This window comes from Sorex araneus, chromosome 6 (genome assembly GCF_027595985.1).
Source record: "Sorex araneus isolate mSorAra2 chromosome 6, mSorAra2.pri, whole genome shotgun sequence".
NCBI lineage: Eukaryota > Metazoa > Chordata > Mammalia > Eulipotyphla > Soricidae > Sorex > Sorex araneus.
The window spans coordinates 81,836,326-81,858,947 of NC_073307.1; the positions used below are offsets into that span (position 1 = coordinate 81,836,326).

The 22,622-nt window shown below is 48.5% G+C and overlaps 1 protein-coding gene across 9 annotated transcripts in view; it reads left to right on the plus strand.

Moving 5' to 3' along the window:
* The first annotated feature begins 2,113 nt into the window (after positions 1-2,113).
* Positions 2,114-22,622, plus strand: part of CACNA1C (calcium voltage-gated channel subunit alpha1 C) — a 691,920-nt gene continuing 671,411 nt past the window's right edge. For all 9 annotated transcript variants that reach the window (XM_055143504.1, XM_055143509.1, XM_055143508.1 and 6 more), the window contains exon 1: positions 2,114-2,866. In XM_055143504.1, the coding sequence (XP_054999479.1) occupies positions 2,818-2,866 (49 nt within the window). In that variant the 5' untranslated portion in view covers positions 2,114-2,817. The remainder of the gene's footprint in view (positions 2,867-22,622) is intronic.

Here is a 22,622-nt window from a genome sequence, read left to right on the forward strand (position 1 = left end):
TTGGGAGTGGAGGCCTGAGGGGAGCAGGTGACTGTACTGAACTGGTGACGATGATGAGGGTCACTGGGAAAGTGAGACTCGAGCCAAGTCTAGTTTGGTTTTGGTTTGAGGTTTACACCTAGCAGTGCTCAGGGTTACTCCTGGTTCCGTACTCAAAAATTGTTCCTGGTGGTGTTTGGGGAATGCTATGGAATGCCAGAGATCAATCCTGGGTTGGCCACGTGCAAGACAAGCACCCTACTTGCAGTACTCTCTCTCAGACCCCATGAGATTTGAGCACAAAGGAAGTGAGGGAGTGACCCAGATCAGCCACATGCAGGGGTCTTTTCTGGTTTGGGGGAGCAAGGAGACTTGAGCAGCAGGAACAAATGGAGAGAGCAGGCGGCACGGAGAGAAGCCGTTCTGGCGCTTGGTGCATGGCCCTGTGCTCTGCTCCAAGGACTGTGGGTTTACCAAGTCAAACGAAGGAACCTTTGGAGGGTCTTGGATGAAAGCACTGTGGTGGGACATTTTAAATAAATTACAGGGTTGACAGTACACCGAAAGCAGGGGTGGGGGCAGACCAGCTACTGCAGAGACCCAGGTGAAAAGACCTTAGAGCTCAGATACGGAGAGGACTGATCTGAAGGTGGGGTCGGCTGGATTTCCTGCAGATGTGGAAAGAGGAGAGAACCAGGTCAAGAATGGCTCTGGGTGGGGTCCCAGGGGAACGCTATGGAATGAATGTCAGTGGCGGGCAGGGCCTTTGCCTTGCCATGGCCGACCAGGGTTCCATCCTCAGCATCCCATATGGCCCCAGAAGCACCGCCAGGAGAAACCCCGGAGCAACACTGGGTGTGACGCAAAAAGCCAAAGGAAAGAATGGCGTTGGGCTTTGGTTCCACCAATACTTGGGGAAGGCGGTGTGAGTAGAAGCAGGGTTTCCACGTAAGGTAGGAATCCAGGCTTTCTCTTAAGTTAGGCTCCCTGGATTTATCAGACACTCAAGTAGAGACAGATTGGCTGTGCATTGTGGGTTCAGAACGGGGGTCAGGGCTGGAAACACGTATTTGATAAAGTCAGGGCCAGAAGCCCCCGGGGATGGACAAGAGCACCCAGGAACGGGGAGGTGTAAGGCCAAGAAGGAGTCGGTTTTCCTGGGAGGCTCCAAGAAGGAGCTGGTTTTCCTAGGAGGCTCCTTCCCTGACTCTCCAGCAGCCCGGGCCTGCAGGGGGTGCCCTGGAACTTGCTGCGGTGGCTCTGAGTGATGGAGAGAAATGTGGGCTACTCTGGCAAGGAGAGGCACCCAGTAGATTTCTGCCCGAGTGGCGGAAATAATTAAGAGAAGTAGGTAAGGCGATCCTAGCTGCACACGTGCTCCGCGGCCTCCCGGGAATTCGGAAACCCGGGTTTATTAATCTGTTCGACATCTGGGCACCACTGCTTCGCCGAGGCCCCGCCTCTCGGGCCCTCCCGCGCCTGGCCGGCCCGCCGCTCTCGGTCACTTCTACCATCGCCCCGATGGCAATCGATGAAGCCGAATCGCGGAATCACGGCTTCCTTTGGCCGTTTTGTTCCGTGGCCCCATGTGCCACGAGACTCTGGGAGTTGGGCAAATTGTGTCTCCGCCCCCACCCCTCGGCAATTCCTCGCACAGCGGCCTTCGCGGCGCGGTGGGCTGCTCAGGGGCGCGCGGGGGGTCGCCGAGGAGGACGTGGCCCTAGGGGATGTGTGTGCGGGAGCGGGTGGGGAGGGCTGGGCCAGGGGGGCGCGGCGCTGGCTGCGGCGGCCGGGTGCCAGGGTGGGAGGTGGTGATGGGGGGGGTGTGTCCGCTCGGCGGCCGGCGCCCCCTCACCTCTCCTCCACCCCCCCCGCCAGGGGCTCACCCCGCCCCCCACGCTGCCCGGGTGCGGGTCGGCGGCCGCGCCTGGCCCCCCTTGACGTCATGTGGGCAGCCGCGGCCGAGCCGGTGCCCAAGTTGGGGTGCCCGTGCGCCCCGCGCCGTGCGCCCGGCTCCCCGCGCGCCGCCGCCGCCACATCTGGAAGCGTTCAGCGCGTCTGGCGGGGCGGGCGGGCGCGGGCAGGGGCGGGCGCGGGCGCGGCGCGGGGCTGGGCGGGGAGGGGAGAGCGCGGCGCTCGCCCGGTGTCTCCCTCTCGCTGCCTCTGCAGAAACAGCGCCTGCCAGAACGGCGCTCGGCGCGGCGCGGCCCGGAGCGGCGGCGCCTCTTCCTGCTCTTCGCCGCCGCCGGAGTTGCCGGAGCCCGGGGACCGAAAAGAGCCGGGAAGGGACCTCGGGGGAGGACTGGCCTCGAGCTGGCAGAGACGTCGGAGCTCCCACCGCCGGCTGGCCCGGGCGGACCCTCCTCTCTGGGGGTCCATCGCTCCCCCCGCACCCCCCTCCGCTCCCCTCCTTTCCGCCTCTTCTCGCTCTGCCTCTTCCGATTGATTTTTCTTTCTTTCCTTTTTTTTTTTTCCTCCCCCCCCCCCTTCTTCTTCTTCTTCCCAAATGGTGTAGCCGCCAGAGGTGCGGTGCTAAATTCTTGGAAGGGGCCCGGATGTACTGAGGATGCATTACAATTTCACTAGAGGAGGCAGTAGTGGCAAGCATCAGTTTTTGGTGTTTGATGCAATAATGGGAATCAGGTAATCCTCCGAAGAGAAGAAGAAATACCGCAGCTCTCCGGCTTCCTCGAATTGGGCACGAAAGCCGCCGACCTCGGAGGAGGGATTCATCCAGACCCGCTCGTTATTTTATTATTCTTATTCAAACATTGCTTCCTCTGTGGCTTTTTTTTTTTTAAAAAAAAAACAAACATTCTCCCCCCCACCTCTTGGTCCATGGTCAATGAAAACACGAGGATGTACATTCCAGAGGAAAACCATCAAGGTAAGGCTGGCTCCTGCCGCCGCGCCGGGGGCACTGCCCGGGGCTGCGTCGGCGGGGGGCGCGGGGCGGCGGGGAGCGCGGCGGGACCGGGGCCCGAACCCGCCTCGAGCCGGAGCGGAAAATTCCCGCCCCTCCCCCGCGCGGCGGCTGCTCGCGAGCATGTGTTTCCGATGAAATTCCAGGCGCAGGGGGGAAAAGTTCCCCAAGTGGCTGCCGCGGCCTCGGCGGCTCGCGTCCACCCGGCCCGCGGTGCGTGGGGGAGGGGGCGCCGGCCCCGCCGGCCTCCGCGCCCCCCGCGCCCCCCGCGCCCCCCGCGCTCCCGGCACCCGGCGGGCCCGGCTCAGTCGCGCCGCTCGGGGCGCGGTCGGGTGCGCGCGCGCCTCGACCCCGGCCGCTGCCCGCGTCCCTTGCTCGGGCCGCGCGCTCGGGGGGCTGCGGGGGCCGGCGCGGGGCTGTGGCTGTGCCCCAGAGCCTCCCTGTCGCCGTCCTCCCTCTCCTCATCGCTCTCGTCTCGCCCCTTCCCTTCGCCTCCCCTCCCCATCCCACACCTCGACTCCTCGACCCCCGCCCGCGTCTCCTGCCGGTGACCCCGACAGCGCCCACGCACCCACATGCGGGCTAGCACCTGAGGCTGTCAGCTGGGAGGATCGGGCGGTGTGTGGGCTTTGCTTTTTCATGTTTTAAGGAAATAATGAAAGGGTGTGCCGAGCTCACGCGGCTCCCACACTCCTGCCCGGGGTTTGCCCATCCCTCCATCCTGGGCATCAAGTGGCACCGACTTCCCCTTTGCCCCAGCGAGGCTTGCAGGTAACTCCCCGCTTCCTGGAAACTTTCTCTCCCCCCAACCCCAGGAAGGAGTTCTTATTGATTTATTGGGGGGCATGGTTGGGCCATGCAGGCTGCCATGGCGTGCAGACTAGGTGGGCACGCTGGAGCCCGGCCGCTTCTTCTGGGCTTTTTCTCCCCGGCTCTCCCTGGCTCTGGCTCTTTGGGGGGTAGTCGCTGGTGTTTCTGCCCCGCTGTTCCCCAGCCTCTCTCCCTGTTGACGCGCCACCGTTCCATACCTTCCTCCTGATTACCTGTCGCTATGGACTCTGTTACTTCCCGGGCTGGACCAGGCCATCCTCTGAGGAGCGGCCTCCTGAAAGGGGCCCTTCTTCAGAGCCTCCTGTGCAAAGCCCCCCATCTCTCCTATTCGGGGCCAGAGTTCCTTGCCCTTTGGAGCCCGACACTGCCGAGCAGACCTCTCCTGACTCCGTCCATCTTGAAACTGGTTGCAGGGCTGTTTACCCCACTTATTTCCTGCTCCCACAGCAGCGTGGGATATTGGCCTCTTTCCGTAGAACGAATCTTATCATCGGTGTTGGGGTGGATCAAGGCCCTAGGGTCACCAGAACAGCTTCTGTGGCTTGATGTTTCTATCCCAGGGCCCACCCCTCACCTGTTCCCCTCTTCCCTTCTGGCTGGAGGGATAGGATGAGAAGGGAAGGACTTAGAAGCACAAAAGAGAGAGAAAAAAGTGAGGCTGGCTCTTCCCTTCCAGGATCTCAGCTCCATAGCTCTGTCTTAACATCCTGGAAGAGGAGAGCGCAGTGGTACTGTCACTCTAGTGGCCAGTGGCAAGGGACTGTGAGGATGGCATCATTCTCATGCTGAGCATCTTCAATAGTTTAGGGCTCCGTGTACAGGCTAACCCTCTTCTTAGCCCTTTCTCTTCCTTTATTATATTTTTTTGCCCCATAGCCCCCCAACAGAGCCTAACACCCATTCCCCCCCACCTCTGCCCCACTCCTCACCGCAAGGCAGCAGACACTAAAAGTAGGAGCAGCAAGAGTTTGGAGAGGTTGGTGAGGAAGATGGAGGGAAAGGGATCGAGTGAGCGGTGGCCCTGAAGCTCTGCCTTCCCAACAACATGCCAACAAACACTATGGCAACCTGGATTCCAGTTCTCTCTTGAAGCTGCAGTGATTATATAATTCACAGGAGCAATTTTGCCTCCATTCCTGGATGCAGTTCTCAGGTGCAAGCACCAGGGTCTCTGTCTCCCCCCCTCACCATCCCCTCTCCCTTAGTTGGCATTGCCAAGGATTTTTTTTGGCAGGGGGGGGACTGGAAGGGGGTGATTGACCTAGTGGAGCATGAATATTTACAAGGAAGGGGCTGCTGTGGCTTAATAACTAAAGAGACCATGAAACATAATTGAGGGTTTGAGTTTCAAGGGAGACAGAGCACAGAGAAGCCAGATGATTACCTGAGGTCAGTCATGGGGACTGACCCGAGCAGAGAGCCAAAAAGTTGCCTGCCAGGGGGCTGGGTTTTATGGTCTTCTCTTCTTGAGGACATTAACTGCATCAGCTCCTTCTCCCCAAGCTTTCTATGTGTGTATGTGTGTGTGTGTGTGTGTGTGTGTGTGTGTGTGTGTGTGTGGTGTGCGTGCGTGTGCTTGCTTGAGATGCTCTAGTGTGTTGAGGGTCTTAGTGAGGGAACCTGGGGCTATTACGTTGTGCTCCTTGGAACCGCCTGGAAGGCAGCTATGTTGACCATGATATCATCAATGCGGCACATTGGCACAGCCTGGAGGCTCCCTGGAGTCTGACCCTGGGGTTGAGGTTGGGAGTGGGCCAGTGGGTCTCACCTCACCTCCAGTGCCCTAAACGCCCTGGTTCCATGCCAGCCTCCCACTTTTCTGGGCTGATTTTTCCATTTCAGGCTTCAGCTAGCAGATGAGTTTTTAACTAGTCAACCATTTAACAAATAAACCATCAGCATGACCCTTCTGCGCTGGAGCCCAGACAGAGGGGGCAGGCATGCTCCGGGAGTCCAGAGCGCGCCGTGCTTTTCTTTGAACTACTTTGCAACCCAGTGGAATAGTCATGATCATAATAAAGTAATAATAGTGATGATCACACTTGAGTCTCCTTATAAACTGTCCAAGAACAATGCTTCTTGCTCCTCAATTTGGGTAGTTAGAGTTAGTGTGGCATTGGCTTCTCTTTCTCTGGGCACTGTATGGAGAAAACTGGGCAAAAAGGGTTAGTCAGGTTCAAAATAGTCTTTATAGCATTGCTCAGATTCTTAACAGTGTATCAGAAAACTATATAAATGGAATGTAGTATAAGCATCAGTTATTTTGTTTTTGTTTTTGGGCCACACTTGAAAGTTCCCATTACTTCCAACTGACGCTGTGCTCAGGGATCACTCTTGCCAGCGCTCAGAAGACCCTTAGGAGTGCTGGCGATTGAACCCTGGTTGGCTGTGTGCAAGGCAAGTGCCCTGCCCTCTCTACTGTCTCTCTTGCCCCTAAAATCAATTAATCTGTTTAGCCATAGAGAACATGCTACCACTACTTCATTGTGTGCCTGTGCATGCCTGTGTGCGTAAACACACACACACACAATGAATAGGAAAAGCTATCTTAATTAGAGTATGAAAGAGCAAAATGCACTGTGGAGAACCAGTACTCTACGGAGAGGAATATTGATAATGTTGCCTAAGCCTGGACATTTAAGCCTCACTCTAGGTGGAAAATTATTCCCTTCAGGCGCAGGTATGGTTCTTCTCAGATGAAACTGTGCCATGCGTCTCGAAACCTGTGAAATGTGTCCTGAAACATCAATTTTTGCTTTTGCTTTTAGAGTGCCTGAAGTGGGTGCTCTGTGTATGAGACCTATACTAAGGGGGTCCAGGGAGCACGCTGAGTGGGGATTTTCAGGGCCTGCTGACCTCTGTATCCCAGCTACCTCCTTAAGGTGACTCACCCAGGGTTCTAATATGGCACCAAATGAATCCCTGCCTGCTTGAAAGCGTAAATGCAGACCCTGCCAGGACCTAAAGTGGATGTGGTTTCTGCCTCTCCCAGTAGGTGGCGCTCGAGGGCTTAAGAGTCAGGAAAGGGGCACTCCTTCCTGACGGTTTGGTGAGGACAGATCTAGGTTTGGGGAGACTTTGATGTGCTTTCTTGGCAGACAACTCCCCTGCCACCCCCCATGTGTCCCATGCCAACACACACACCACACACATACATGCCTGTCCAGGCCCTCACACTCAGTGACCTTTCCACCCGTTGGATTGAGGCTTCTCCCACCCTGTGACCCAGGCCCGGTCACCTTCAGCGCAGGCCCCGGTGGACGGAACCTGGGGGGAACCATCCGGGAGATTAGCTGAACTTGTCATGGCTGTCTAGTTATTTTCTCCCTGATTTACCCCGGATGGTTTGGGAACCAGAGGAGCTAGTGGTTCCCCTTGAAATTTGGGAGCTGTGGAAATCCTAACCTTTAGGGGGTTACGAAACTTGTCGGTTCAAAGGCAAAGCCGACATTTTCCTAACTTTATTAGGGAAAAACCAGAAAAACACACGGGTACACTTCACAGCTGATTCCTGTTTATGAGTCTGGCTGCTCTCCTGCTGGGTAATGGCAGAAAAGCTCTGGAGACCTGGGTTAGGAAGTAACTGAGATTTGCTCTAATTTTCAGCGATGGTTTCCAACTCCTGGTGTTTTTGATCTCTTTCTTCATTTGGCTTTAGCTGTTGAGGCAAATTCCATGAGGTTCTTAAAACATTTTTTGAGCTCCTTCCGCCCCCCCCCCCATATTACTTAAAATTTAAAAAATTTGGTTGAAACTCTGTGATATTCAATACTACTAATATTGGTTTCTCATGCACACAGTATCAACATCATACCCTGCACCAGTGCACCTACCTCACTTTTCCAAGGACACACCCTTGGAAACAGGAATAGAACTGCTCTATGGCCCAGCGACACCAGTGCTTGGCATCTATCTGTGAGGTGTTTAGGAAGCGGCACCTCACAGTGTTCACAAGGGGCCAGCAAATCAACGACAGTGCTCTCTTCCTGCACACGAATTCTTCCTGCCCGGTGTTTACTGCAGTTTGGGATGAGGCAGTGCCGGCTGGCCCTTCCCATCCCGACTCTCTTTGCTGTGTCTTGGAAATCAGTGCTCAGCTTTCAGAACCAGGAGACAATTTCATCTTTTAGTGTGGACTGCAGAAAGCTGGTCGAGTGTTTGGGAAACACCTGGAGACTTAATAAGACTAATTAGCAAAATAATCACACTGATTGAGTCTGTTTCTGGGTTCCGCCTCTCTGCTGCCTAAGTTAATGCTGGGCACTGCGGAGAAGAGTAAGAGACGGATTTGAAAAAAATAAAAGGCAGGGGAATTGTTTCTGCAAAATATCAGGTGCTAAATATTTAGCGACATAAGTGCTAAACATTCTGATAATGAAACCACACTCCAAGCCAGGGCTGTCATTATGAAAATAATTTAGTAAACACCTGTTTACATGCACCTCAAGGTCAGAATACCGTATAAAACAAGTAAAAGTGACAGGATCCCTCTGGGAAAATGGAGTGCTTTTCAGCATGGTTTCTAAGCCGGGCACGTAGATTCTCTCTGAACTCCTCTTGGAGAAAGCAAAACGCCGGGCTTTCAAGAACGTAATTGTTAGAATCGCAAGATCTAGGTCCTGTGCACAAGGTCTTCTTCTCTGTGGCCAAGTTCCCACCCTGAGGGGGCAGTTTCTGTTCTAGGCCAGGCCTGGCTCGCCCAGTGTGGACACCGTGGGCTGTTATTTAGCTCCTCATCATGTTTCTTTCTATGGACTGAAGTGATAGCACAGCGGGTAGGGCGTTTGCCTTGCACGCGGCCGACCTGGGTTCCATTCCTCTGTCCCTCTCGGGGAGCCTGGCAAGCTACCGAGAGTATCCCGCCCACACGGCAAAGCCTGGCAAGCTCCCCGTGGCGTATCGATATGCCAAAAACAGTAAAAAGTCTCACAATGGAGACGTTACTGGTGCTTGCTTGAGCAAATGGATGAACAACGGGACGACAGTGCTACAGTGCGTGTTTCTTTCTAGGGGGGCCCAGGAGCACACGAGGCAGCTGTTTAAGGACAGAAGGACCCTGGAGTGAATTCTCTGATTTCTGAGAGCCTTGGGACCCCTCCGAGCCTGGTGGTAGCTCTAAGCATGTGAACTTGGCCTTCTAGAGCAGTGAGGTTGGACAAAGGCCAGAACTTCAGGAGCCAGGAGGGCGGGAGAGGGTGACTGGGGAGAGGCCCCGGTGACCAGGGGTATCTGTGGAGGAATTTGGTGAACACAGTTACTACTTGTGAACCTGAACCAGACTGACGTGGAAACTTGGGAGGACCTAAGGAGAAGGAGTTTTCTGTTTCACACGGGTGAAGAATGGGCCCCTACTTCTCCAGAGACCCAGAGACTTTGGAGCTGAGGTGAGGAGGTGATCTGACCTGAAGTGAGAATGAGGGAGAGGAGGGTGACCTGACTGGAAGCCAGCACCTCCGAAGCACCCGGAGCCCCTCTGCTTCCTAACGCTATTCCCCATGCAACCCTGCTCTCCACAGCTCTTTAAAGTGCTCTTTGGTGCTATCTTCTGCATGAGAGCCAGGGAAAGGGACAGAGGGCAGGGGGCAGCTCTAGAAGCATGGTGTTAACATGGCTTATCAGAGATAGGATAAATATCATGAGTCTCTGGGAATTGGTTTTCTAGAGTCAGATCATTTTATGGGTAATCAGAACTTTAGGGACAAGTTTTGGCTCCAGTTGAGAAGACAGGCTCTGAGAGAGACACAGACGTGGCAGGACACAGCCTTTATTTTATTTTTTTTTCTTTTTGGGTCACACTGGCAATGCTCAGGGGTTACTTCTTGCTCATGCACTCAGGAATTACTCCTGGCGGTGCTGGGGGGACCATATGGGATGCTGGGAATCGAACCCGGGTCGGCTGTATACAAGGCAAACGCCCTCCCCGTCGTGCTATCGCTCCAGTCCCTGGACACCGTCTTTAGTCCTTTTGTCTTCACTGTGGTAAAGCCCTCTCTGAGAGCATTGCTTTGTGTCTCTGGTTAAATCTATCAGCCTCTCCCGGCTCTTCCAGCCGTCCCTCTTTTGTCCTGCTTTAGAAATCACTTCTGAGATGTTGGATTTGGCAACTCTCTCTCTCTCTCTCTCTCTCTCTCTCTCTCTCTCTCTCTTTCTGTGTGTGTGTGTGTGTGTGTGTGTATGCGCATGGTATGCATGGGTTATCTATTATTGGAAAGTTTTAAAAATAATTTCTCAGATGGATGACAGAGTAAAAGTTCATACATATCCAAAAGAAACTCCTACCAAATTCAGATCCCTGGTTTGTCTGCAAATGGATATGCTTCAAAGCCCTTTCACATTTGCTCATTTCCTATCTATCCAGCCTAGGCTTGCTTCAGCCTGTTTGGGACATGGGGGCAATGACCAGCCAGGCTGGCTTATAGTACTTCTCTTTGTGTGTACTGAGGTTCTTGGTGGACTGACCAGTTTTGCTGCTGGCCAGTGCACAGGGACACAGACCAAGTGGTCAGGCCAAACCCTGTGGTTATTAGGTTGTGGCTAGCCAAAGGACAGGCTCTTAAAGACTCTACCAGAGTTGGAGGAGCAAAAGCGTCATCCTGCTTCTTTGTCAGGATTGAGTCCCAAGACCCCTTAGCTCTTACCTAAAGGCATTTAAATCCCCAGTGATGGTTTCAGTGAAGCCCAGAGGCTAGAGAGCTGGCACAGGAGTCAAGGCGTTTGCTTAATAGGCAGCCTATTTAGACTTTGGTTAGATCCCTGGAACCTGAGACCACCCACACCACAGTACTCTGAGCACCACCAAGAACGATCCCTGAGCCCCAGGGGAGTCAGCTCCGGGCACCACTGGGTGTGGCTCAGCAAACAGACAAAATTCAGCACATGAGAGAAATTTCATCTAGGACCACCTCTGACATTCCCAGTCTTGTGGAAGCATTCATTGGCTGACTTCAGTACTTTTCAAAATGGTCTCTAAGGAACTGGAAGGCTTTTAAGGATGACTTGGCCTCTAGCTTTCAGAATGGCACAAACCAAACCCGAGCTTAGGGACATGGCCTATGAGATCCTGGGGGGGAAGGGCACCCTTTCAGAACATAGTATTGCTGTAATTTCATGAAATATTCAAGCTGCCAATTTGCTAACCGGGGTTTCTTTGACTACACCCGGCTACACTTGGTGTTTCCTGCTTGAGCCTTGCTAAAAGAAAAATAAAAGAATCCTGTCCTGTCCCTTAGAGAGCCAGGCCAAAATCCAGACAGTAGATGAATGTTCTTCCCCGTATTGCCTGTGGGCAAAAATGTTGACTTGATTACTCAATTAAGCTCTATTTACTTTATAACCATTGTGTCTTGCTCAGTCATTTATATTGTTTTTTTTCCCTCCCAAAATAATCCATATTAGCCTAAAACCTTTCAAAGATGTTATTTAATCCAAGTAAGAAAACAAATAAATAGCAGAATAAAATAAATGGGACTTTAGCTTGAAAAATGACATGGGTCACAGTCTTTGACTTATCTCTTTGAGAATTTTGGAAGAAACAATAGTCTCATTTTATTTTTCCTGTTGGTAAACTGGAGATAATGCTCTTTCACCAGTAATGTTCTCAGGGAAGCCGGGAGGCTACCCTGGGAGATGGGGTAGAAATCACTGAACAAATGTTTGTTACTCTTATCAGAGAGCAGAACGCTGGGGTTTGGAAGCGCAACTCCACAGAATAACTTTCAAGGAATTCCTAGGTGTAGGATGGCCAGCATTATGCAGAATTTCAAAGTGTGTAAAATACAGGGAAACAGAGTTCAGGCTGGTCTGACTGATGCCGAAATTATCAAGGAGGAAATGAAAACTCAATCAAGATAGGTCTGCTAACACTCTGGTTTTCTTGACACCTGTCAATCAACCTGAGGTCTGTGGAATCCCAGGACCGTGGTGCTATCTGGGCTGTTTCTAACCAGAGTGTGAGGATTTCACTAATGCCCAGTGGCTATCCCACTGGCGAGGCTACTATCATCTCCCAGAGCAGGCTCAGGGCTCCCCTGTTTTCACCCCAAAGTCCAAAGCCAGACTGGCCCAAAGTCCTGTGATGGTCTCAGTATCTGGAAATTGGGTCTTTGAGAGCAGGACTATCCCTTGAGTAAACACGCATCTCACTTTCCAGACCTAAGTTATAGCAGCCCAGTGCAAATGGAGACTGTCTGGGAAACAAAACCTGGCTTTTGACGTGAGCTTTGACTTGGGAAGTGAAAAAGGAAATAAATTAAAAAATATTTATTTATTTTTGTTTTGGGCCATACCCAGTGGTGCTCAGGACTAACTTCTGGCTTTGTGCTCAAGAATCACTCACTCCTGGTGGTGCTGGGAGACCAGCTGGGATGCTGGGGATCGAATCTGGGATAGCTGTGTGCGAAGTAAGCCTCTACTCACTGTTGTATCTTTCTTGCCCCTAAACATTTTTTAAAATACAACAAAAGTTTTAGAGTTTTATAGACAGAATAGTTTCTATAGCATCCTGAGAGACACTTGTCACTTGTGAAAGAGCTTTAATTTCACATCTGAAATGACAGATGAGCTTTAGATTCTTGAAGAAGTGATGTCATCAAAGAGGATGCTGGGAAACTTTCATCTGAGCATTTGTTCCCTCCGTCATCACAGTCCCTGCCCCAGCCCTTATTCTGTGATCTGTTGAGTTATTCATGCTTTAATGTTTATTTTTGAAATAGACTCCAGTATGGCATCTACCTTTTGCTATCATTAGAAGGGGGCAGGAGTCTTCAGCGTCCCTGTTTGAGGCTTAGGCCATCTCCGGGAGTGAGAGTTCTGGGTGCTTTGTGCACTTAACGGCACGTCACTCTGACATCAAGTTCAGGAGGCAAGTGTGAATTATATTTTCAGATGAGAAAACTGAGGACTAAAGGGCCAGGGTCATCCTGGCACTTTTTGGTCTGGGCTCAATTAGGCCCTCAAGGCATTTATATTTCTCTTATTTTATCCACATGGGGAAGAAAAGAGAGAAATCCACTACCAGGCATCTTGGAAACAATGACCTTGAGCTAGTCTTATGGAACCGTCCTTGGATTTCTCTGATGGAACTCCTGCTTCTGACGCTTGTGAGGAGGGGAAGGAAAGCATATCCCCTTCTCTCACTAGCCCTAGAATGGGCAAACTTTCAGATAGAGTGAGATAAAGATAAAGAGATAAAGATCAGTCTTTCCTAATGGCTGGTAGGGAATCAAGTTTCATTCTCTAGCTATTCAATTATTTCTGTTATTTCTGACTTTGGACCTCTTTGGTTTTCCAGGTCCTCCTGTATATCTTAAAGGAATACCCCAGTTAGTAAGTTGCCTTGAGATGACCACTTTGTGGTATGGTGTTGCTTTGCCACACATTCTTGGAATACCTTCTCAGTAATTCCTTCCTAGAAAATAGATGTTCTTAGTTACCAAACAAGAGTCTGAAGAGTTTAGGAGACCATATATGCATGCTGAACTTTCTGGACTTCAAACTGTCTACTGATCTTCTATTTTTCATTAGTTCACCCTATCCATCCTTACTCCCCTCTCTTCTTTCCTCCCATCTTCCATACTTTCCTCCCTCCCTCCCTCCCTCCCTCCCTCCCTCCCTCCCTCCCTCCCTCCCTCCCTCCCTCCCTCCCTCCTTTCCTTCCTTCCTTCCTTCCTTCCTTCCTTCCTTCCTTCCTTCCTTCCTTCCTTCCTTCCTTCCTTCCTTCCTTCCTTCCTTCCTCCTTCCATCCCTTCATTTTGCCTTCCCTCTCTCTTTCTTCCCCCTTCTCTTCCCTAACTTTCCCATTGCTTCCCTTTTTCTCTCTTCCCCTCCTCTTCCTACTCTCCCCTTCCTTTCTTTTTCCTTCCTTTCCTTCCCCCTTCCCACCTCTTCCTTTTGTCTTGTTTTCATTCCTTTCTTTATTTCTTCTGACCCCTTTCCACCCATCCACCTTCCCATTCCCTTCCTCCATTTATGTACTTCACCCCCTTTCCTCCCTTTCTCCTCCTTCTCCTCCCTCCCCCCTCCCTTTTCCCTTTCCTCTACCACTTCTGACAGTGCACCAGGCTCTGAGCTCAGACTGCTCAGTGGTGCTCAGGAGACAGAGTGCTTTGGGGATTGACTCTGCTCCAGCCTGTTGAACTAGTTCTTTAGCCCCTTCAGTTCTTTCTCCCCCCTTCCCCCCACACCAACTCCCCAGATTTTCTTCTATATAATGGCTTTGTTGAGAGATAAGTCACCCTTTTAAATGAATACAAAAAGTGTTTTAAAGACATTTTTCTTTAAATAGTTCAGAAAAGTTAAGTGTGTGAGCCGCTATTCAAAAAAGGTGTATATAATAATCTTTTATATTGTGCTTATATATGTATATATATTATATATAACATAATTTTTTATTTTGCCACTTGAGTCAGCCTGGAGTGTAAATTCCATGGCATTGTGTCCATGATGTGTAGTCATGACTTCTCTCTCTCTGCCAAATGTCATCCCTCCAAACTGAAGCCATCACTTTGTGACCCCAATATGTGATCACTAAGCATGAAGCTCTAATATTTTGTCCTCCAGTTTCTGATAACACCTACTGATCTACTTCTATATCTCAAAGTTTGCCCATCCTCAGCTTTTCCTATAATAGGAACAGCCATGTTTGTATATAGCTTACCTGGCACAGCATTTTTAGGGTTCAGTCATGTTGTCAACATTTTATTCCTTTTCACAGCTGTATGCTATTTTATTGTATTTGCCATATTTCATTTATCCATTCGCCCCTGGGGAGCCGTTTGAATGTCTCCAACCTTTATTGTCAACAGTGCCACAGTGAACATTAGGATGCAAATAAAAGCTTGAATCTTTGTTTTCAATTCTAGAGGGATATGCTTAGGCATAGAATTTCTGTATCCAAATTTGATTTGTAGTTTTAAGAGTCCATTTCTTTTATGACCCCCAAACTTGAATCTTGGGTGAATGAGAAGACAGCGTTAAGTAGATTCCATTGTGTCAGTAATGAGGGTCTAATATTTTCTCTGGGCTCCTACTGTCTGTAACAGAAATTTAACTTTAATTAGGTGTTAAACAATCTAACAGCTGCCTTTTGATGAGAAGTGACTCGAATACCGCCTTGGATTCAAAAATAATGAAGGTCTCTAGATCTGGTTCAGCATTCACCTCAGTGCAGACGGGGCTTTGTAACTCAACAGGAAATGGGTGTTTGGCAAGTCAAAGCTATTTAGTCTGTCTGTCTCTGTTTCGCCATCTGCCTGTCTGCTTGGAGTGCTGACGCCTATGGATAGAGATGTCCTGTCTTGAGGGTTCTGGGGGTGAGGCTGGAGGAGTTTTCCCTTCCCCCAAGTCTCTGGGCGGAGTCCTCCATAGCTGCCATGTGTGCTGGCGGGGGCAGGGCAGTCCAGCTGCTGAGGGGTCTTTCGGTTTCTGAGTTACTTGCAGAGAAAGCCATGGCCCTGGGTTCTCACCTGCGTCTTCACACATGTAGGCAAGGGAAGAAAAAACAGGGAAAGCAAAAGAAATAGCTGGATAAGAGAATCAGAAGACGAAAAGAGCAGGGAGTAAGTGAGCAGTGGGAAAGAGGATTTTGGATTTATTTATCCGTGTTTATTTATTTATTCCCTGGGCCCTTTGCCAGGGAATTCTGGAAGCCCCTCTCTAAGTTGGGGGTGATTGAGTTGTTTTCTTGAGTAACATCACTCTAATTTTATTGTTTGACCATTTGGGGGGATGGGTGACACCTCACAATGCTCAGGGCTACCCCGGCTCTGTTGGTGCTGGGATGGAACACAGGCGTTGTGTAGAAAGTGTGTGCTTCCGCCCATTGTGCTTTCTCTCTGTTCCCTAAAAATGCCTTTAGCATCCTTTCTACATGTCTAGTTTTAGCTGTTCTTCAAAAAATAACTCCTGAGAGGCCGGAGAGACAGTGCAGCAGGTAGGGCTCTTGCCTTACCTGCAACCACCTGAGTTTCATCCCAGCTATCCCATATGGTCCCCTAAGTGCCACTGGGATCAACCTCTGAGCATCACTAGGTGTGGCCCAAAATGTGAACAACAACAACAACAGCAACAACAAAATAGCTCCTTGAAGGAATGGTAAAAAATTTAACTATTGCCTGCTTTCTTTCTTTCTTTCTTTCTTTCTTTCTTTCTTTCTTTCTTTCTTTCTTTCTTTCTTTCTTTCTTTCTTTCTTTCTTTCTTTCTTTCTTTCTTTCTTTCTTTCTTTCTTTCTTTTTCTCTAATATAAGGAGATTCGGGCTTGGAGATTTTGCACAATTTATCTAAGGAGGGAAGGGGGAAAATGAGTTACAAGTTCAGCTTTGACTTTTTTTGAGACCAGAGTAAATGTTCTACTTTCTCATATGTTTCTCTTCGGTGGGCTTCTTTATGTAGTTCCTTACACAAACACTGTTAAAGGTAGGCAGCTTTTTAGTGATGAAAGTCATCCTGATTTTAGCCAGCTTTTATACTGATAAACTCTTCCCTAACGTGGTTTGCTCTTTGGAGTTGGACTGTGGTATCTGTTGGGTCCCTGGTCCAGCTTAGACGCAGATCTCAAAGCTTCGGGTCTCCCGAGTGTCATGAATCCCAGAGAATCTTTGCAACTTTCACCACTTTGCAGCTGAGGGGTGTGTGTGTGTGTGTGTGTGTGTGTGTGTGTGTGTGTGTGTGTGTGTGTGTGTGTGTGTGTGTGTGTGTGTGTGTGTGTGGTGTCTTTTAGATTAACAGAGTTCAGCATGCTAAGACTTTGAAATGAAGGTCAGGCAGGTACTTCAAAGACCGATGCGCTTTGTTGAATGTGTTTATAAAGCCCCCTCTCGTGAGTTCTGCCTTCCTCCAGCCTCACTGGTCCTCTTTTCCTGCCTCTCAGCTACTGTCTAGAGCTTAGATATTGCACATTGTTTCTCCAAGGTCAAAGCCTCTGTCACTGGGTCAGCTGCCCAGATAGACTGGGGATTTGGGCTCCACATCTGAGGGGATTACAGTGACTCAGATTTCATATTTGCTCTGCAGTGGATAGGATCTTGATGCTCTTTTTTTTTTTTTAATTTAAAAGGCAAACTTTTGAACTATGCCCTATTGTCTGAACAACCAGGAGATAAACAGACTTTGCTCAGGGTAAATCGACTGAGAAATGTCCCTGAAAACGGGGTGTTTCATGCCGATTGCACTGAAAGCAATCTCGAGTTGTTTTATACTCCACCCAGTATTGGAATGGTTAGCCAGCTACAACATTACCGAGTGTCTGCTCTCTGTAAAGCAGTTTTTTATAGTTTCCTGGCATTTGAGGGGACTTTCAAAGTCACAGCCCATTAGTAATCTCTTTCTTTAGGATAGTGTAGTTGAGGTAAAGAAACCCAGGTCCTCATACACAGAACTCAGGTAATGCAGAATATGTTAAGTAGAAGAATAAATTTGTTATAAGGGAAAGAGGGAAAGTTCATGGGTTTAAAGAAGGAAGGTAATATAGTTAGGTGGAATGGATGAACTGTGCAAGTTTGAAACTGGCTTGTGCTTAGAGCTCACTTCTGGTGGTACTAGGGGGCCATGTGTAATACCAGGGAATCAAACCTGGGTGGGTCACTTGCAAGGCAAGCGTCTTACCCCCGGTCCGATCTCTCTGGCCCTGAGAAAGCCTTTATTCGGGTTATGACAGAGGTGAACTTTGACAGGGCGACAGAATTGGAGTAGAGAGGAAGAGTAGACGTTCCCAGTAGAAATGTCTCTCCAAATGAAGCCCCCATTGACACATGCTTCAGATTTTAAAGCACTAATGGATTGGTTTAGAGGAGATAATGCTGGAAAGACATGCAGTGTTGCCCCTCTGAGCATCCGGATGAGTTTTTCTGCATCCCCTTTAGTAGTCTAGGGGTTCTGGGAGTGTTTGAATGTAACAAAGTTGCTCCTCCAGGGGTCTAGTCAGCACTAGGCTAGAGGATGAGGTGGGACTGGGAAGACTGCAAGACTGCACGTGACCCCATGGCAGAAGAGCTGAAGGGGCTCCGTCCACAAAGGCCTGCTGCCTCCCAGTCTGTTAGGCCAGCTCTTCACTTCCACTCTGGTTCTCTGCACTGACCAGGGGAGATGCTCAGTCTACTGACCCAAGCTCTGCCTCTCTCGCCTAGCTCCCGACATGCACCCCTCGTCATCTCCTTTTGGGATAGACCTGAATGGAGGTCTGGCTAATGTTGGGGTAAGAAGTGGGGAGACCTTTGCCAGGAAGCACATTTTCCTTTCCGAGCCTGGGGAGAAGCACCATGACTGGCCGGCCTGCCTGGAAACAGTGTGGTCTTTTCTAAGAGGGTAGCTTGTTGGTGGAGCTCTTTTGTGTAAGGAAAAGGAAAGCAAATCCTGGAAAGGAAAAGGAGCAGAAGACAAATGTTCTTGGGTTGTGTGAAGCAATGGAATAGTCTTGGAGTGCCTGAGAAGTTGGATTGGCTCTTCTTGAAGATCACAAACACCATCACAAAACCCTACAGGCACCACAAGTACAACATGGTCACGTAATACTCACTTGACCATGGACAGGTTTAGGCCAATGCCTTCAAAGTGGTGATGAGTAGGAAATTTCAACTCTATTTAAAAATGGTTATTACTTGAATATTGGAAAAGAATTCAGGACATAGAGCAGTAGGAAAATTTGTATGTCCAATACTTTATGTTCTATCAGTTACATGAGGAAATTAAATATGGACTTAAATACTTACAGATTAGTAATTTTTAAAATAGGGGTTATATCTGGTAGTGCTTAGGGACCACGTTGCTGGTGGACTGTGTGTTTCTCAGGGCTGTGTGTTACCCAGGACTATGTGTTACCCAGGGCTTTTGCACATGGCAGGCATGTGCTGTACTATTTGAGATATCTTCTTGGCCCAAAGGTTAGTTTTTCTTGAGCCACATTTTCACTCACAAGAAACTTCTCAGGGTAGGCCAGGCAAGAGTGCCAAAGAATTCTGCTCCATGTCTTCAAGATGTAGTGAATTGGGAATCTTGCTTTAGGAGACCTCTCCCATAATCATTCTTTGCTTTCCCCTAAGTAAATAATGTTCTTAAAAATATGTAGTGAAGAAAAGTGAAGAAAAAAGGGGCTTGAATTTTAAAGGCATAGGATGTCTGTTTCTTTGAAGAAGTGGTGTTGCATTGGGCATACTTTATCCTATTGGCAGTAGATACGAGGAATAAGTGTCAGTTGCTCCCAGAGAAATCTTTGTGAGAAGCTCCATTGCATCTTCACTTCTTTCCTTCCTTCTGTAGCACTGCTGTCCCATTGTTCATCAATTTGCTTGAGCTGGCCCCAGTCATGTCTCCATTATGAGACTTGTTGTTACTGTTTTTGGCATATCAAATATGCCACGGGTAGCTGCCAGGCTTTACCGTGTGGGCAGGATACTCTCGGTCGCTTGCCGGGCTCTCCAGTGGGGATGGAGGAATTGAACCCGGGTGAACCATGTGCAAGGCAAACGCCCTACCTGCTGTACTATCACTCCAGTCCTTCCTTCTGTGTTTCTTAAATATCAAAGCACATATTTTGTAACTCCTTTAGCAATGGCCTACCAGTGGTAAAGTTCCTCAGTCTTTGTTTGAAAGTCTGTCTCTTTTACTCTTGAATAATGATTTAGTTAGTTAGAGAGTTAAGTGGTCTCTTCTTTTAGCAGTTTGAAGCCATTTCATTATATTCTGGACTCATTTATTGCTGATGAAAACTTGGTTGTAAATTCAAATCACTGTTCTGATTTAAAAAACATATTCTCTTTGCCTTTAGTGTCAATATGGTATTAAATAATGTTTGTATACACAATATTGCTTAAAACTTGGTGAAATAACTTCAATATAAGGATTCATATTATTCACTATTTCTGGAATATTCTGTCATTTACAAACAATGCCTTCCTTCCCAAATGTTCCCAAATTTTATATTTATTGAAATCTGTTTCTGAAGGACTGGAGCGTTTGCCTTGCACCGGCTGACCCAGGTTTGATTCCTTTGTCCCAGCAAGTTACCGAGAGTATCCTGCCCGCACGGCAGAGCCTGGCAAGCTACCCGTGGCATATTCGATATGCCAAAAACAGCGATAACAAGTCCCACAATGGAGATGTTACTGGTGCTCGCTCAAGCAAATTGATGAACAACAGGATGACAGTGCTATACAGTGCTATTTCTGAAATCCATATTGATGTTTCTCATTTTGATATTTTTCCCTAAATGCACTTTAATATCTTATATTTCATCATCTCTACCTTCTTGGTAATTTATTTAGCTTTATCTTCCAATTTGCTAGTTTTTTCTTCATTTATATTCTAATCAGCTACTTAATTTTAAATGCATTCGTGTTTTCATCAACTCCCCCTTAAATGTTCTACATTGTTAATTCAGATTTTTTCAATAGTTTTCCCCAGAAGGATTTCTATTTCATGTTTTATATTATTAATCAAGTAAATATCTTTATCAGTACCTACTTCTAGAATATATATTTCAGATTGTTTTGGCTCATTTGTCCCTTGAGGAATACTGACTTTCAGTTATAATGGAGTGATTTCTTCTGGGCCTTATATATTTTAAGTGTGAGCCCAACATTTTATTGTAATTTTTCTCCACGAAGTTTTAAGCATCTTGAATTGGGGAGATTTTAGCAACATCATCTGTGGTTGGACTGGAGTGATAGCACAGCGGTAGGGCGTTCACTTTTCATGCGGCCAACCCGTGTTCGATTCCTCCGCCCCTCTTGGAGAGCCCGGCAAGCTACCGAGAGTATCCCGCCCTCACGGCAGAGCCTGGCAAGCTACCCGTGGTGTATTGGATATGCCAAAGACAGTAACAATAAGTCTCACAATGAGAGACGTTACTGGTGCCTGATCGAACAAATCGATGAGCAACGAGATGACAGTGACAGTGACATCTGTGGTTTTGCATTTGCCTCCAATGAACAATCTGGGGTGTTTCACTAGTTCAGGATTTTTCTCCTTTTACTCTTCCTCCTTTTCCTCTTTCTCCCCGTGCAGCTTCCTCCTGCTCCTCCTTCTCTGATTCCACCTCCTCCTCCTCTTCCACTTCCTCTTTCTCCTCTTCTTTTTCCTTATCTCATCCTCCCTCTCTTTTCTTAGTTCTTTGGGGATCCATAAACAATGCTGGGGATTGAACCCAAGTCTGCCACATGCAAGGCAAGTACTCTTTCTGAAATATCTCTTCAGCCACTCATATTTGCTTCTTAATGACCCCAAGACATAGTGGTTTGTATTGAGAAAATTTGCTATGAGAAAAACATGCTCACATCTAGAGAGAAGTGTCCATCAAAAAAAAAAAAGCAGGAAACTGTATGGAAAGTGAACTGTTCAGACAGGGAACATCTTAATTTTGCTGCATTCAAATTTTCTCTGTTGATTCTGCCTTTCCTGTTATTTTACATCATTTTAGACTTATCTCATCTTTCTACTTTTATTCAGTTCATAGACAGTATTATTTTAAACATTCAGATTTGTTTTGAAGATATTAAAGTAGTCATATGCACTTCAGGCTTTCCCCATGACTTTCAGATGTGTCGTGGCGGAGTGGGGAAGAGGATCATAACCCATACAATTTTTTCTAGGCTTCTCAGTCTAGGACAGAGGAGAGGGATCAGGGGAAGGACTGAATTATTTTTCTGTGAAGCTGTTTATTTGTTGATTTCTTGACATTGAATGACTTGCATGCTTTCTACTTCTTGAAGTCTCTAGTAGCCATCCCAAATTCTGACTTTTTCTTAGAAATCTTTGTGGGTTCTTCGAAAGCCTCCCTGGGGTCCTTTTATACTGCACAGTTCCCTGATGTGGGTGACATGGTTTCTGACAGAATCCTGTGACTCTCATGACCACTTTCTGTTAAAGCTGATTTATTGTGACTGAAATCCAGCTCTCTTGCTTATCAATCCCCTCCAGTAGAGACCTATTTAGTATTTAGTTTAAAAGTTGGATTTTGAGGGGGCTGGAGAGCTAGTTCAATGGGCTGAGCACATGCTTTGTCTATGGCAATTCTTTTTTTTTTCTTTTTGGGTCTCATCTGGTGATGCACAGGGGTTTACTCCTGGCTCTGCACTCAGGAATCACTCCTGGTGGTGTTCAGAGGACCATATGGGATGCTGGAAATTGAATCCGGGTTGACTTCATGCAAGGCAAACGCCCTATATGCTGTACTATTGCTCCAGCCCCTGTCTATGGAAGTTCTTTTTTTTTGGGGGGGGGTCACACCCACCGATGCTCAGGTGTTACTCCTGGCTTTGCACTCAGGATTCACTCCTCACGGGGTGCTCGGGGGACCATATGGGATGCTGGGAATCAAACCTGGCTTGGCCGCATGCAAGGCAAACACCCTACCTGCTGTGCTATCAATCCAGCCCTCTGTGGCAGTTCTGAGTTTGGTCTCTATCACTGCATGATTCCCTCTTGAGCACAGTAGCCCCTGAACCTGTGTGACTCCCACAAAAATATGAAGTTCCTTTATTGCCCCTTCTCTTACCTTATCAGTGTGGTTGTTGCAATTCTCCTAGAGAGTTCCCCAGGCAGGAAGTGGAGAACAATTTCTTGGATCCTCCAAACTCTAGAAAACATGGGTGAACACTTCACAAAGTGGACTGGTAGGGAGGCTCAGCAGAAGAGCAAATACTTCACATCTATGAGACTCTGGGTTCGATCCCTAACACCATCCCTATCTTCCCCTTGGTAAAAATGCTTTATTAAGAAGAATGTTCTGTTTTGTACATTAGAGTGGGTGTAATTCTCATCACCTGTGAGGTATAGCTAGTGGGTGAGAGGCTGACTGTACCCTATTGTAGTCTAGTATAGTCATCTAGAGATGCTTCCTTTGATCCATACTTTCTGCATCATCAGCTGGATGGGGTTGTGGAGAGAGACTTTCAGTGC